Here is a 15,733-nt window from a genome sequence, read left to right as displayed (position 1 = left end):
CAGGATGTGTCATTGGTATACATGGAAGAATGTACATCTTGGAAGAAAATACACAGAGAAACTCTGGATACCCAGATCAGCTACATACCCTGAATGTCATTTGTCGTTTTTGGATGTTGACCGAGATCTCTAGAAAGTCATTTACTGTTCACAAACCAGCTACACAAAATTAGGAAAAACTATTTTAGTGAAATGACAAAAAATTTCCTAATATTGACACATTCAGAAAAAAATTGGGCATTCGCAGAGTATTTGGTTGGTTTATTGACCAGATCATGGCATAATCTCTTGACATTACCAAATCAATCACAGCCATTTCACTGCGGGATAACAACCCTGCTTGTCACTTGTGAGGAGTTGGTCTAAATTGCACCAGAGAATTATCATCAGTGCTACCTAACACTAGCAATTCTGTAGATCTATCGTACCCTTCAAATAACACTGGGTCCCAACAATGGTCTGACAAGATCCATTGTGATGCCTCTTCTTTGCTGCCCTCTAGTGGTTGGACAGCTAACAGCACACAATTCAGCATGCTGACCATTTCCCCAAACGAGTAGTTACTAATTGCTAAAGGATTAGTGCATTAATAACAATCACTTTTCAATATTAGATTATTCAGTTAATAAAGCGCCAATATAGTTGACTCTCAACATTATTGCAAAAAACAGACTTTTTTGTCTTGCCATTTTTGAACTATGCAGCCAACACGTAACACAGCTATATCACAAGAAAAGAATAATCTGTCAAACTTGCATCAAGTGCCGTTTTAAAAAACCCTGATTTTTGCTTTTTCTTAAAAAAAAATAAAAAAAAAGCGCTCCAAAATTCGTTTCGGTTTACTACTGTGTTCACCCGTGTGAAATGCAATACACCGTGGCATACTTTGGCACAGTATGGTCATGCGTCCGAAAGGTAAGGCAAAATTTTTATTTATTTATAATACATGTAGCGGGACCACTCATAGAATTAGGACATCATTGAGGAAAGGCATTTTTTCCTCTCCAGGGTAAGGCACAGGTCCTTACAGACCACAGCCATGCAGGGGAAAGCCGTTTTTACTGAGGCGTATTCATGGGAGAAAACGAAGCTACATGCTAAGGCTATTCTAAACTTTGTTCACTACCGACATTGCGTCTTCACGCGTCATCACACATGCTGTTCACCTCGAGAGGACGTCAGCGTTCATTTTCTGAACGCGTCTTAACGATCCGTCCGCCGAGTCGACCGAATATAAATGAATCCGCTTCCGTTGGCACTGTCGGATCTGCGCTGGTGGAGAATCAGATTCGCGACCTCACTCGGGCAGTTCAGAGGCGGGGCGATGGGAGCTTATTACATCGCCAAGTCAATAAAGGGGGGAAAAAAATCTAATTACGGGTCCTTCTATGTCAACAAAGGCACACTTTGTAACCAGAACTTCACGATCTAATTCGACAAAGAACAACAACTTCCTGTTTGTTTTGTCAGACAATAAAATGCAAGTAAGACTAGTAACCGTTCTAAATAATTAGACACGCTGGGACTGACTGCACTGTTGTGTAGGAAATGTGGCACTACATTCAAGCAGTAGCTGTAAACAGTACACAAAAAGGGTGAGATTTAATCAGCGCTAGTACCTCTGGAGAAAGAGACCCTGCAGAAAGGGAAGATGCGAGGAGACGAAAACTTTGTTTTTCTACATCCGTAGTTCCTTTGCCACAAATGTCAGAGGTTTGTGGCAGTGAATCAGAGACTGATCACCTCACGGCGGGCCTTCCACGAATGGCGGAGCTCGCTCTGTGCACTGGAACCCTATTAGTGCAAGATCTCAGCAGCAAGAAAATAATTTGCTTCCAAGCTATCGTTGCGCGGTCTGTGTATGCTTTTTGTTCTTCTTTGAAGGAAAATAAAAGAAAAACAACCCCTCAAAAGAGAAGAGAATTCTCAATCTTCTCGTCTTGTTTTGCTGTCCTTTCCCCCCCCCCCCCTCACAGTCCAGTCAGTCGGTGAGCCTCCAGGCCAGCGGGGGGCGCCGTCTCACACAGCGGTGGTGTCCCCGTACTCTTTGTTCCAGCGCGCGTACAGCTCGAGGGTCTGAGGGCTGACGCTGCGCTTGATCTTCTTCAGCGACTCCTCGAAATCGCAGAACTTGATATTCCGCACCTGGGCCGAGACAGAGAGACGGAGAAACGAAAGATGGCTTCAAAGGCAGTTCAGACAAAAAGAAGAGCACTCTACACAAAGAACCAACTGAGGACACCATATTCAATTTACCTGAAGGACAAGGTTAAAGCCTCATTCAAAAAAAATGTCTATGACAGTATATCCTACCCACCAGGGTTCAAGCCCACAAAAAAAATTGTTTTTTGGAAATTTTTCAAGTTTCTCAAGCCCACTGAAGGTGAAGGCTAGCTTACCTCATTCGCCGCCATGTTCTTCACCTGCTCTGGTTTGAGCTCTGTAGCACACAAAAAAAGAGAGCAAAGATACTGGCAAGGATTCAACCAACATTTGCCTTTGAATCGGACTAACTAAGTAAAAGCAGGAATTATTTTACACCTGAGAATGTGAAGAAAGAGCTTGCATGTACTTCCAAATAACTGTTGAATACAGGCCGTTGTGTTAGAGGGGTTTACCACTGCAAAGATGATACTTGTACATTTGCTCTACGCTTACAGTACTGATATGACAAAACAACTAGTGTGCAAAGCAAGTTGGGGGAGTTCTTTAATACTGAATGAAAACTGCAAGACAATCCAGACACTAAACCTCCCCAAAGGATGGCACAGAAGGGAATCATACAGCCATTTGGTCATCTCTCATCCTCACCTCTGATTGGCCCGAGAGCTGCATCTTTAGCCAATGAGGTCAGGTCACTTCCGGAGTATCCCTCTGTCATTCTGAAATCATTTTAAATGGCAGTTAAGTAATTCAAATTAGATAGACAATGGATACTTTGTGATAGACAATGTAGAGTTGTCGATATAACATGATGCATCATCTCCACACCAGAAAAAAAGCTTATGGGAAACCTAATCGCTGCTCTATTCTCTGAAAAAGCATACAGCTGTTGCACTTCATGTTTACACTGACTTCACTTACAAAATCTAAACGATTTAAGCTCAGGTTTCCCAGAGAGCCACAACTGAGAAGAATTTCACGAGGCACCTTACACGAACGGTCGCCTGTATTTATTTAGCTTCAGCGCTAGTTCAGTAGCGCACTGGAAAGCACCTCCAGCACATCAGGGCCTGTGTGTGGAGCTGGGCGCTCTTACCTGGCGAGTTTGGCCAGGTCTTTCTGGCTCAGCGGGTTCCCATGCTTCCCCAAGAGGTTTCTCAGCAGCTTGTATCGTGTCTAAAAAACATGGTATAAAGAATCGGATCATTTTTAAGCGTTTTAAAAACATAAGTGTCGATCTCCCTTCCTCAGATCTCCTCTGAATCAACCAATTAAAGATGTTACAGGTTGGAGTGACTACAGGTTTTCACAAAAATGTAAAATCGGTAGAGGGAAACCCAGATTTGACGTACCTCTTCTGTTGGTAGAGCCACATACACCCGTTTTGCAAATCGCCTGTAAAAAAAAAAAAAAAAAAAAAAAAAAAAGCGCTTCAGATTACCCAAGACAGGCTTACTAAAGACAAACACAAATGTTCTCAACTGATAAGATAACCACAGTAAGCCAGTGCTCACGCGGTGAGGTTGCGACTTCCTGTTTATAAAACGCAGGACTACAAGTGATGCGCTCGGCAGTGCAACAGACGGTATAACATTCAGAGAGACCTGAGTGTTCTTTTCCATTTTTAAACAAATAGCCCATCTATACAGCGCCTGAGGAAATTAAGGTTGAGTAGCTTGCTCAGGGGTACAATAGCAGTGCCCCACCTGGGAATCGATCCCCAAACCCCTGAGATACAAGTCCATTTCCCTAACCATTACACTACCCCTGCCCCTCAGATATTAACAGGTGCGCCCCCTCCCTACCTGAGCACGGCTTCGTCCAGCTCCTGCGGCCGGTTGGTGGCTCCCATCACCAGCACCCTGTCATCCCCTCCCGATTGGACCTGCACACGAACAGCAGCCAATCAGCCGTCGGCAACACCGACGAGCACCAATCCCTGAAGCCCTACCTCCCGCACACTGCACTGCCAGCTGTTTGAGTGAGCGCACAGGAAGTAGTTGCAGGAACACGGTTTCTACAGAAGAACATGGACTGCAGGGTCACGAGTCTCCTTACCCCGTCAAACTCGATCAGGAATTCGGTTTTTAGCCGACGGCTGGCGTCGTGCTCCCCCTCTCTCCTCTCGCACAGGAGGCTGTCGATTTCGTCTGAGGGCGAAGGGCAGGGGGGGGAGTTAGGGAAACCAAAGGGATCAGGGACGGGAATTTTCCTCATTAAATCAGGGAATGCCGATTTTCCGACCCTAAATGTCTCTGTGGGTCACCGGCACTTGGCTATACTGCTGAATGTTTTTCCTCCTGTATTCAGCAGTCAAAAAGAGCTAAAGCTCTTCATATTGTGTGCACTTATGACATAACCAAAAAATGATTGAGAAAGACGACAGTTTAATAACAGAACACATAGCAGTCAGTAGAAACCACACTCCAGGTTACTGACGACCCTTTAGTTGCTACTGACGACCCTTGGTGGGTTCATGTCGGGGGGAAAACGGGGGGCCTCACCAATAAATATGATGGAGGGTTTCAGTTCTCTGGCCACGGCGAACAGCGCCCTCACCAGCTTCTCCCCTTCACCGACCTATGAGAGACGAGCGTGTGAGAGACGGAAGGACTTCAAATCAAATCAGAATCCCAGATCAGTGCTCGTTCCCATGCCCCCCCCCCCGCACGTGCGGGAGCCTGATCAGCGCTCGCTTCCCCGCCCGGGTCACTCACGTATTTGGACGTCAGGCTGGCCGCGCTGATGTTGAAGAAGGTGGCGTTGGACTCCGCGGCGACAGCCTTGGCCTGTTAATGGAAGGTAAACACCGGACCGTTGACGCACTCTTTCAAACGGGGCTTCCTTTAAATGTTAAATTACAGATCTGCCTCTGGGGGACTCTTAAATAATTCACAGCGGGGGGATTTGCTGGAAGCATAAAAGAACTCTGCTGCGATTGGTTCAAACTGATCTACATCAACCAATGTATGCTTCTAAGAAACGGGGGGGGGGGTGTCATGCTCAGTTGGGCAACCTAAATACTGTTACTGTTGCTATGTGCCCATGTAATGCAGCCATACAGTTCTAACTGGAAGATTTCAGTTAAGATTGAGGCTACAAGTAGTTCGGCAATATACCGATATTATATATTTCTGTAAATATATTTACTCTTCATAAGACATGCAAAACAGTTTGTTTAAAAAAAACATTTCAATTTGTGACAAACAACATGCAGTTCCTTTTGTTATAGATCTCACCAACTCATAACTGCTGAAAAGGGGGTAGATTCTATTCAGCAAGGAGCTTATAAACGATGAGTCATTCACAGAAATAAAATACGAAAACATGACTCATTATTCAAAGGATTTATCTTTGGCACTTAAAATGGTAGCATCTTTTGAGCTAAATGAGGAGCATTAAATGCAGTATAAGGGACACAATGTATTTTACTGAATTACTAATGCAATGTTCCAGTCAGTGAATTATTTATTTATTTTGTATGTTTAATGTATAAGTCATTAAAACTTCCTTCAAATGTGCGCGTGGGGGTGGGGCCCTGTGTTTGCTGGAAGGTTCCGTCAACAACGCTAGTGTTCGTGAAGCGGTCATTTCCGACCCTGTGCGTTTTCCAAATCCCACTCCTCCCCACACCTCTTCTCCACCCCACTCACCAACATGGTCTTCCCGTTCCCCGGGGGGCCAAAGAGGAGAAGGCCCCTGGCGGGCGCCCGGAGACCTGTAAACAGCTGAAACGAAAAACAAAACAAAACCCGCCTCATTCAGTATGACCTCAAAGCTATCCGTTACCGCGACAATGCCACAAAGGACTTATTTACTTCCATGAAAATATGTCTGATTAAAAGTCAAATGCACATGCTGCTCAGATATGACATGTATGACTACAATCAAAACGCTGATCATTTTATCAATAAGTCTGTGGTGATGAATGGGAATGGGAGCAGGAGTCAGGGATCAGTTATCGGTTAGTCTCCATTCATTCAGGTCAGGAAAAGACCTAAAATTTAATTCATGAGTCTAACAGAATTCCCATAATGCTCATTTTTAAACAAAAACGGCTGAAAACGGCAGGACTGATTTTGAGCCACTTCCTGCTTCCTGTTTCCGGCACGCACCTCCGGTCTGAGGGCAGGGAGGATGACGATCTCTTGCAGGGCCTGTTTGGCCAGGTCCTGTCCCGCCACGTCCTCGAACCGCACCGTCGACCCGCTGAGGAAGAGGAGGGGAGAGAAATGAGCGCGCGTTCCGTCACTGGAGAAAAACTGCCACATTCCCAAGAGCGCGGGTCTCGAAGTCCAGTCCTGGAGGGCTGCAGCGCCTGCAGGATTTTTTGGTGTCCTTCAGTCGGACACTGATTTAGGTCTGGGAAACAAGCCTGATGAGTAAGGCTGAAGCAAAGACAGGTCAGTGGGCCAGTGCCTGGTGGTCCACTCTCACCTGTCCACGATCTCGTTCAGGATGAGGTTGGCCAGCTTGCTGTCCACGTTCTTGAGGTTCTTCATGTCCCTCTTCTTCAGCGGTGTCCCCGTGGGCGTCGTGGGCTTGCCGTTCTGTCGGTTGCCAGGTTTGGCGGAGCCCTGAAGGGGTTAACGGCAGTGACAGCAGTGCGGGTTCAGGCATGTGAAGGACTCTTACTGTGTCAGTTATCAGTGCCGACTCTCTCAACAAAAAGCATCATTCAAGAGGAGCGGTGGCCAAGTCATGTGTTCAGTGTGAAGAAAGGGTACTTTAGCCACACGTTATGCTGAAAATAAAAATCCCCCTGAAGGGTGAGTTCTGAGTGCGTATTTAAAAATATAAAAATATTTTAAAAAATATATGTCAGAATCTAGACTGGTCCTAGAGGCTGAATAAATGTGTAAAGAAGTGAGAGAATGAGTGAATGACTGACTCAGTGAGTGAGTGAGGAAGTAAGATGGAGTATGTGAATGAGTGAGCGTGGGAATTAAAGTGTGAATGAGTGAATGAATGAGTGAGTGTGAGAGTGAGAGAAAAAGAGTGAATAAGTGAGTGTGTGAATGAGAGAGCAAATGAGTGAGAGAGTGAAAGAGCAAATGAGTGAGTGAGTGTGTGAATGAGTGAATGAGTGAGAGAGCGAATGAGTGAGTGTTTGAGTGAGTGACGAGCCCAGGTGTGAGATACAAGCTGTAGGGTTGGGGTGTGAGGTCGCTTTGGGCGGTTCCTCACCTTGTTGCTGCTGCCGGTTTGGGGGGCGGGTCTGGCGGTGGAGGTGGGGATCCCGCTGTAGCTTGGGGAGCGCTGCTGCCCCTGGGGTCCGGTGGAGGGGGTCTTATGGGCGTGTTTCGCCCGGGGCAGGGAGTGGCTGGAGTGTGTCAGAGGATCCCTCTTTTTGGGCACCGCCCCGCTCACTGTCAACAACAGGACAGAGGCTATCGGTTTCCCATCTCCGAAACGCAACTGCTGTTCTCAACAGGCAAGTTTCACCCAATTCTCAAAGCCGTTTTATACGCTAATCCAGGACAGTGGATAGAAGAACCAATCATCTTCAGCTCCAACCCACCCCTCCCCAGTCAAATCCATCATCAAACCGTCGGATTCCGAGCGATCATTTCTCATAACGTAGATAGAGCTCGCAGTGCTGTTGTCTTTTTCCACGAGAGAAATAACGCCGCGTCGGTGACTGGTGCCAAGAAAGATTAACAAGCGCTCTGGCAATCTTGACAGGAGTCGAGTCAAACAAACGCCCCTCGAGGAGATGGACCTCCGATTCTGACACGTGCCAGTTAATTATGATAGAGTTCTGCGGACATTTTAATCACTCACCAAAGGGGAGAGGGGGGGGGGGAAAAAAAAAAAAAAAAAAAAAAAAAAACTGTCAGCCGTACACGTCAGAGACGACACCTAAAAACTGGATGTTTTGACCATCAGAATAACAAACGAGGAGCGACTCTCTCTCCTCCATCACGGTTTGTTTATTCACGTATTTATTTTTCCTCCCAGTCTGTCACTCCCACATACGTCTCGCAAGGCCTATCCCATGATTCATCCCGGCTGAAAATAGCGGAGATGAGACCGGCTGGGTAGGCAGAACAGCAGCTGCAGCACGGGTGCTAATATTATACAGGTTCTAATGTAGCACGGGTGCTAACACTTCACAGGTTCTAATGCAGCACGGGTGCTAACACTTCACAGGTTCTAATGTAGCACGGGTGCTAACACTTCACAGGTTCTAATGCAGCACGGGTGCTAACACTTCACAGGTTCTAATCTAATAAGTGTTCATTGTAATCATCCATACATGTGTCACACACGCAACCTTAAAAACATCAAGGTTTACTAGCTGGTCTTGTCCTACACAGGGCTCTACAGTGCTTCGATTTTAGGAGTATTTGCTCCTCAAAATTTACATGTACTCACGGAAAAAAGGAGCACTTCTACTAAATGGGATGCATTAGTGTGCATCTGAAGTTTTTCACCTTAGGAGCACATGTGCTCCTTGGAAAACTATTTTAGCGTGGAACCCAGCAAAAGTAAACATCGGTGTTAAGACAAAGGTGTTAAGGGCTTCAGCGAGTCAGACAGGACACTGAACACCCACCTGAACGCAGATGGCCGTTTTGGTAGCACTGGTTTGTGCTTTCTGTATAGATGTCCCTCTGAGCTGAGCCTGAGGGTACCTTTGCTACAAATTCAGGGAACAGAAAAAAACCAACATAGAAAAGGAGGAAGGGAAGAGAAAATAATAATAATAATAATAATAACCTACTGAGGGCATAAAGAAAAAATAATTAAATTAACAAAAGAAATAAGGACGGTCCTACTTGGGGCTCAGTAGGGGGTGAGGGGGTGGGGTTGGGGTTGGGGGGGGGGGGGGTGAAAGGAGGGTGCGATGCGGCTAAGATGTGGGTAAACCGTGCACAAAGGACGTTAGCAGCAGAGAGCATGCCGATCCTGCTCTCTCATGCGTCAAACTCCACCCTCTGTCTGACCCAACACTTCACAGCAGCACTCCTTTCATATGAACTGACACAGGTACTTTCCCCCTCACTAATCATTAACTGCAGATTTTTCACACCCTGGGTGTCTTTAGTTGGGCTGTTAGTCTTTGCTTTGCTGCAGAACATTCTTTCCTGCCATTGGTTCTGATAAGAGAGCAAACATTTTTGTGTACGGATGTGTATTTATGATCTACACAAGTCCACTGCCTCTGAGATGTTAAGGATCTAAAAATCTGTATTTCCTGACTAATCATGAAGAAAATCATATTGTTGCAGAAATCAACCTAAACCATTGGATTAAAAACTGGCTGCTTTCAAACGGAATGACAGGAAAATCCTTTCCTCCTGTGACAGAGTGCTGTGTGGTGTTTGGGAGTCAGGGCAATGAAGGCAATGTGGGACATGTCCTCAAGTCAGTACATGGTGCAGTATACCGGCCAATGAACACCGTGCAAGGAGCTGGCCAATGAACACCGTGCGAGAAGCCGGCCAATGAACACCATGTGAGGAACCGGCCAATGAACACCATGCAAGGAGCCGGCCAATGAACACCATGTGAAGAACCGGCCAATGAACACCATGCAAGGAGCCGGCCAATGAACACCATGCAAGGAGCCGGCCAATGAACACCGCGCAAGGAGCCGGCCAATGAACACCGCGCAAGGAGCCGGCCAATGAACACCGCGCAATGAGCCAGCCAATGAACACTGCGCAATGAGCCAGCCAATGAACACCGTGCAATGAGCCAGCCAATGAACACTGCGCAATGAGCCAGCCAATGAACACCGTGCAATGAGCCACCCAATGAACACCGTGCAATGAGCCACCCAATGAACAGTCTACATTCTTCCCTTTCAATCACCATGGTCACACAAATTGGAATAATGGCTCAGGCACCAATCAAAGGCACAAGAGCGGTAAGCTTGGAAATGTACAAGACCTTTCACGAACCATTCTAAAAATCTGCCAGGGAGTGGTTTTTCACATGAATAGCATTTTGGGTTATTATTATTATTATTTATTTCCTATGGCTGCTTTCATCTTAAAATGAAAAAAACAAATTACTTCTTCCTTTTTGCCATATTGTTTCCCCAATGTGAAAGGCCACTGAATGCACCATGCGATCAACGGGAGGTATGCCCTTCTTTAATATCCTGCTGTCAGTCTTTTACAGCGCATAATTTCAAATGAAGGAAGATGAAAATGAGGAATATTTGCTTTTATTTCTTATTTATAAGGTCTCACTGAACGAGGCAAGTGGCACAGTGTAACCGGATATTAAAGAAGAGCGGAGGGGGCTAAATCTCTTTCCTGTCTGCGTACCCAAAAGCTCCAGTCGATCCTTGGCCATTATCAGATTGGTGATCATCTTGGCTTGCAGACGCTTCGCTCGCTCACATTTCTCCCCTGCGGAGAGAAGACGAGTGAAATTAGAGATTAAATCTGAGACCTTGTGATAAAAAAAAAAAAAACAACAAGGACACAAAGAGAAACGGAATACACTATAAACAGCAGCGAAACAAAATATATTGAACTGAAATACAATATATTCTAAGAGCACTGCCACACATGGGGTCTTTACTTCTGGTTTAGCACCGATATGCGTTTACATCAATTCCTGCCTCAATCCCATTTCAATAATCCCGTTTGCAATACGGATGCAAGCGCATTCTGATCTCCCTGGCTTTGGGACAAGGTAGACAAACTAACTACACCAGCTCACACAAGAACAAGCCAAGCAAAACACACAAGACAGCTGGAAAAAACGACAGACTTAGGATAGTGAGATCGCTAAAGAGAAGGAGAGTGACATCAGTCAGGAGAAGGAGCTCACCTTGTCCCATGATGTCTATGGCAATGCCTTTCTCCAGTTCTGAGATCCCTTTCTTGTACCACTGGACTGCCTGCTCTTTGTGACCTGGAAGCACAAAACCCAACAAAGAGGTCAGCACGGGGTCAACACAGGGGTCACAGACTCTCAAACATGAGCCCTAATTTGAGGAAGAAAAGAAAGCAGAAAATGGACAGAGGGATAGGGGGCTATACAGGCTATCGACTATTGTCATCAACAGTCGCATCTCCACAGTCAGACTACTGCCAGGTGGACGAGTGCAATGGTGTGTGTTGGCTTTAGCTGCCACAGTTTATCCATGGCTCAATTAGGCAATTAGCCAAATATACCAGCAATTGTTCAACTGTATATAAGACCTCAGCAAAGACAGATAAAGAACAGTCTTAATTTAAAATGTTAATGGATTATTGGTCTAATTAAATAATTAGGAGCAGAAGTTGGTATGAAATCCAGAAAAGGCCATGCCAACGGCATGCCAAAGCGGTCAACTGGCGAGCATGTGAAAGTGCCGCGGACGTCAGGCCGCCATCAAAGCAGCCGCTAACTTCGCTGGGTCTGAGCAAGAGGCGTCGCTGTCAGAGTAAACATCACTCCATCTCTCTGAAGCAGCGCCTCGGGCTGTCAACGCCAGACCTGGCTAACCGACGAATCGCGGTGAGCGATGGGTGAGCGATTGACACCTGGAACCCGCGTCGACGAATCGAAGCGCGGCTTCGCCCACTCGCCGTCGTTCATCACTCCGGGACGTTAGTAATGAGGTCGCCGGATTGCGGAGCGGGATTTTTCGACGCGATGGCATATCTGTGTTCCCTCAGGAGAGGAAAGATGGGGCGACAGCCCAGAAACAAAGAGGCCCGAAATTGCTAAATGAATCGACGTCTTTGTTTTCGCGCAGCGAAAAAAAACGACCGTGATACCCCTCAACAATGAGGCTACACATCAACACTCGGGAGTCCAGCGTAAGCACAGGCCCGCAGAGCTGGGAATATCTCTCTGGCTTTAGCGGAAAAAAAGCTACAGGATACCAATCTCAGGAATCATATATTTCATCCCTTTAACACACAGCATAGCTCCCTATAGGCTAGTCACCGATTATGATTATGAAGGCTTCATTAGAGCCACTCGTGAGTTAATATGATGAAATGAGTCACATACCATCAGGGCCTAAACCGTGAAGTGTATAAATTGATATTCTTTGAGAAGACTGTCAGCCAGGTGTGTTACCCGCCTATCCCCCGCTGTACATTTACACCGACAAAGGCCTTGGTGTTTGAAATCCACCGCCGTCTACCAGACCACCGCCGTCTAACCTGCCTCTGTCTCTGAAACGTTTCATACTGCATCAGATGGGGTCCCACAGGGCAGCCCTCTAACAGACATGTCAACTATGACTAAAGTCACGGTGGATTGGCTGAAACAGCAGTCCCTGCAGGCCCCTCCCACAGCCCCTCCGGCTCGGCCGCGGTCGATACGCCGAGCACAGCAGCACCCAGGACAAAGCCCTTATGGGGCCTACGTGTCCATTACAAAATAAGGCCACGCCACTCACGGCTACACGCAGTCTACACATGACTGCCTTTACAGGGGATCGCAATTTAGCATTCGGCACTAAGGTTCACCATCAGCCATTCTAAGAAATAAATAAATCAGAACTGCATAAAGTTTCCTTTTCTTTTTTTGCAAAGTGTTTTCAAAGCTTTTATTATAAAACCTTCACGCAACATTTTCAACAACTACAATAACAAACAACGAAAGGATCCGTCCACGCGCAGTGGAAATTAGGGTTAGCAGCAAATGTTATGATACAATGCATCAGATTATCATTTTAAACAACACATTTATGTTAATATGTAGCTATCTGTCTCCCACAAATAAATGCTAAATAAGTAAATAAAACTGAAAAATGACAATAAACCATAAAAATTTTTACAGTATAAAAATCAGCTTAGTCAAACTCGGGCAGAACCGGGCGTGTTCTTTTATGTTGGGAGATTTGGGTCTAGGGCTGGCATGGAAAACAACCATTGAACAGCAATTCATCGCATTCCACAAGATCTCTCCTGACTTAACTCCGATTCCGCACACACGCGCCTATGCACAGGAAAGTGAAACCTAAAAGACAACACGCGACTCGCCCAAGCCGACAGCGCGTGAGACACGACTACAAATAGAATTCCATACGGAAGAGAACAGCGGTAACGCGTTGTAACGAAAGAGAAAAATGGGCACACGCCGTTCTGTTTTTGACAGTTCTAGGGAAATCGTTATGGAAATCTATGGAAACACCAAGCAATTGGCCCGTGTCTGACGATAGGCACGCTGCATAGAGGAAAAGGAAAAGGAGAAGGAGATAACGGCTAAGGACAGAAACTGACAGACAGTACAGAAGGCAACACTGTCAATGCTAATGCTTCAGACTCACACCATACCCAGATGTGCCCAGGACTGGCTGCACACTATACTTCCCTTAATTTTGACGCTCCAACTAGTTTATTACCTCAACTGTAACCTGCTCAATCCAATTGATTCGCTGTGATAGATCCCTTATTACATTTCTGTTACACCTATTCTTCCCAGGCCAGCCAGTGGAGGACGGGCTCGATAGCTGGGTTCATCCTGAGATCTCTTCCCATCAAGGAGCTTCTTGCTACCGTTTGAGGGCTTTTCTCCCCACTGGGAAGTTTTTTTGTTTTTAACCTCACATACTTGCAATTTGCAGGTTCTGGCCTGGTTTTTGCTTTTTTTTTTGCTACTCTGTAAAGCATCTTTGTGACAATTTTCAGTAAAATGCACCGTACAAATAAAACTGATGGGACTTGCCATGATCAGGGTGAGAGCCTCCATCTGCACAATGCATCCGTGCACAGAGATGGCCTTTCACACTCCACTGATGTTCACAATTACTGCCACCCTAAATCATGCAAGGCTGTGCTCACTCATGCCTGCAGGGACACTCCGATTGGGCCACTCAATCCACTGGTTCCGCCACGCCACCAATCAGCATAGTGTCTACGGGGCAACATCAGAGAGGCCTCGTACAGGACAGACACTAAGGGAAGACATGACACTGTCCAACCAGTGGTATTGTGGCCCATAATTAAGTGTTGCCCTTGGAGATGGCAGGCTGGCACATGGTTGCCCTTAGAGGGGGCAGGTGGCTGGCACACAGTAAAAATCAATGCTGTGTTCTCATAAGGAGTGATGGTGTTTGTTCTCCATATTCAAAAGAACTATTATTTAAGGTGGATCATTTGATTTTAGGAACAGCTGGTCAGTCTGAAATTTTGTACTGGCGAACATTAACTCAAAAATCTACAGCAGCTCATTCATTTACATTATTAATACACGTTTATTATGTAATGTTTAATGGTTAAATAATACGATTGATCTGCTCAAGACAAGCGCAGACTCGAAGAGTTGAACGTCTTGCACAGGCAAACCGTCGAAAAACACAGGAGCTCGCCACTTCCTGGTTGTCAGTTTAAAGCACCCCTCCAAAACTTGCATGGCCAAATATTAATCGTGCCAATGAGTAAACTGTGTACTAACAAGCTATCTGAAATTAGTCTCACATTCGGATTGCGTTTAATACAAAAAAGCTTCTAGCATTACAGCACTTACTCATTCGCAGACTGACCCAGAAACGTGTTGTTTACAAACACGCGCGCGCAAGAACACACATACACACACGCGAACGCACGAACGCACAGACGCTAACACAACTGTGACAGACTATAACTATAACATTGGCTGGAAATTATTCAGGGCCACATTCAAAAACAGAAACACGCAAGCTGACTGACAGAAGCGCCAGTTAGCAAAACTAACCATGGGAAAGCAGCATCTTAGCTATAGATACCAAGCCTACCAAATACCAACAAGTCTATAGATAGTTGGTGGTGGCACTGTCAGTCAGACAGCTGTGCTGCTTGGCTAAAAAGACAGTACTACTAGGAGCGTTAACTAATAATGAACTGAAAGACAAACTTTGCTGTCTTTCAGTTTGTTGACTGAAAGACGACAAAGTAACAAAACACAAGGCTTCCCCTAGAAGCAGAGCTATTTTTCTAACCTTTATCATCCTCGTCGATCCTCAGTGCCACGGAAATGTACTCAAAGGCCTGCTTGTGGTGGCTGCGGATCAGCTCGCCGCTGTCCTCGTACTCCTTGCTCCCGACGTCCGACTCCTCGGGGCGCTTTGCACTGGCCGCCATGGCTCTGGAGAGCCGCTCGCAAACCCAGGCGAACAGGATGCCCAAGTACAGCGCGAGGATTCGGAAGAGCGCAAACACCGCCAGGAGTGGGTAGGAGAAGTAGAACAAATTCCGCTTATGGAGCGACACCTGATCGGGGGCGTCGCCTTCCGGTGCGGTGCTGGTGCAGGCCGAGCCCTTCTTCTTTCTGCCTCGTCCACCCGGAGAATTCATTCACCTGGCTCACCGTCGCCTCCATAACACATAGCGGGAAAGCTTGCTGGGCTTGGGCGTTACTCCAGTCCCCCGAATACAGGCTTTAAATAAGCATCTAAAAGACTTTCCCCCAGTGCCAGCCAAAGATAAAAGGGGCGTTATCAACGAGGCTGCAGAGTTGCACGCTTTCGCTCATAGGCTCTTTAACAACGCTGTCAACTGAAAGACAATGGAGTGGGTTGGTTTGGGGGTTTGCACATTTAGGGCGTCTCAGTACGCATGCGTTTGGACAGTCGAGTCCTGAGACACCCCGATCCCTGTGTCTGATTTTCGTTCCAACCACAATTGGA

The 15,733-nt window shown here is 46.3% G+C and overlaps 1 protein-coding gene across 2 annotated transcripts; it reads right to left on the bottom strand.

Moving 5' to 3' along the window:
* Window positions 1-969: 969 nt before the first annotated feature.
* On the bottom strand, window positions 970-15,621 carry spast (spastin). 2 transcript variants are annotated; one of them, XM_035406335.1, is made up of 17 exons: window positions 15,047-15,621; window positions 10,957-11,040; window positions 10,446-10,529; window positions 8,723-8,806; window positions 7,351-7,532; window positions 6,601-6,740; window positions 6,279-6,372; window positions 5,817-5,891; window positions 4,881-4,952; window positions 4,668-4,743; window positions 4,222-4,313; window positions 3,969-4,048; window positions 3,516-3,558; window positions 3,260-3,339; window positions 2,812-2,882; window positions 2,400-2,440; window positions 970-2,145 (listed from the first exon to the last, which is right to left on the bottom strand). In XM_035406335.1, the coding sequence occupies exons 1-17, from the start codon at window positions 15,399-15,401 to the stop codon at window positions 2,020-2,022; spliced, it is 1,779 nt and encodes a 592-aa protein (XP_035262226.1). In that variant the 5' UTR covers window positions 15,402-15,621; the 3' UTR covers window positions 970-2,019. The 2 variants fall into 2 exon arrangements, with proteins under 2 accessions (XP_035262226.1, XP_035262227.1); XM_035406336.1 differs by lacking the exon at window positions 8,723-8,806.
* Between the last annotated feature and the right edge of the window lie 112 nt (window positions 15,622-15,733).

The sequence above is a fragment of the Anguilla anguilla genome, chromosome 2, assembly GCF_013347855.1.
Source record: "Anguilla anguilla isolate fAngAng1 chromosome 2, fAngAng1.pri, whole genome shotgun sequence".
Lineage (NCBI taxonomy): Eukaryota > Metazoa > Chordata > Actinopteri > Anguilliformes > Anguillidae > Anguilla > Anguilla anguilla.
This window is presented reverse-complemented; position numbering and strand designations above follow the sequence as displayed.

Excerpts from the sequence above, each read along its gene's own strand:
- spast (XM_035406335.1), bottom strand. The coding sequence starts at position 15,401 with ATGAATTCTCCGGGTGGACGAGGCAGAAAGAAGAAGGGCTCGGCCTGC. Across the intron at positions 8,807-10,445 it reads GGATCGACTGGAGCTTTTGG|CAAAGGTACCCTCAGGCTCA; the intron begins GTACGCAGACAG and ends CTGAATTTGTAG. Across the intron at positions 3,559-3,968 it reads CTGGACGAAGCCGTGCTCAG|GCGATTTGCAAAACGGGTGT; the intron begins GTAGGGAGGGGG and ends TTTTTTTTACAG.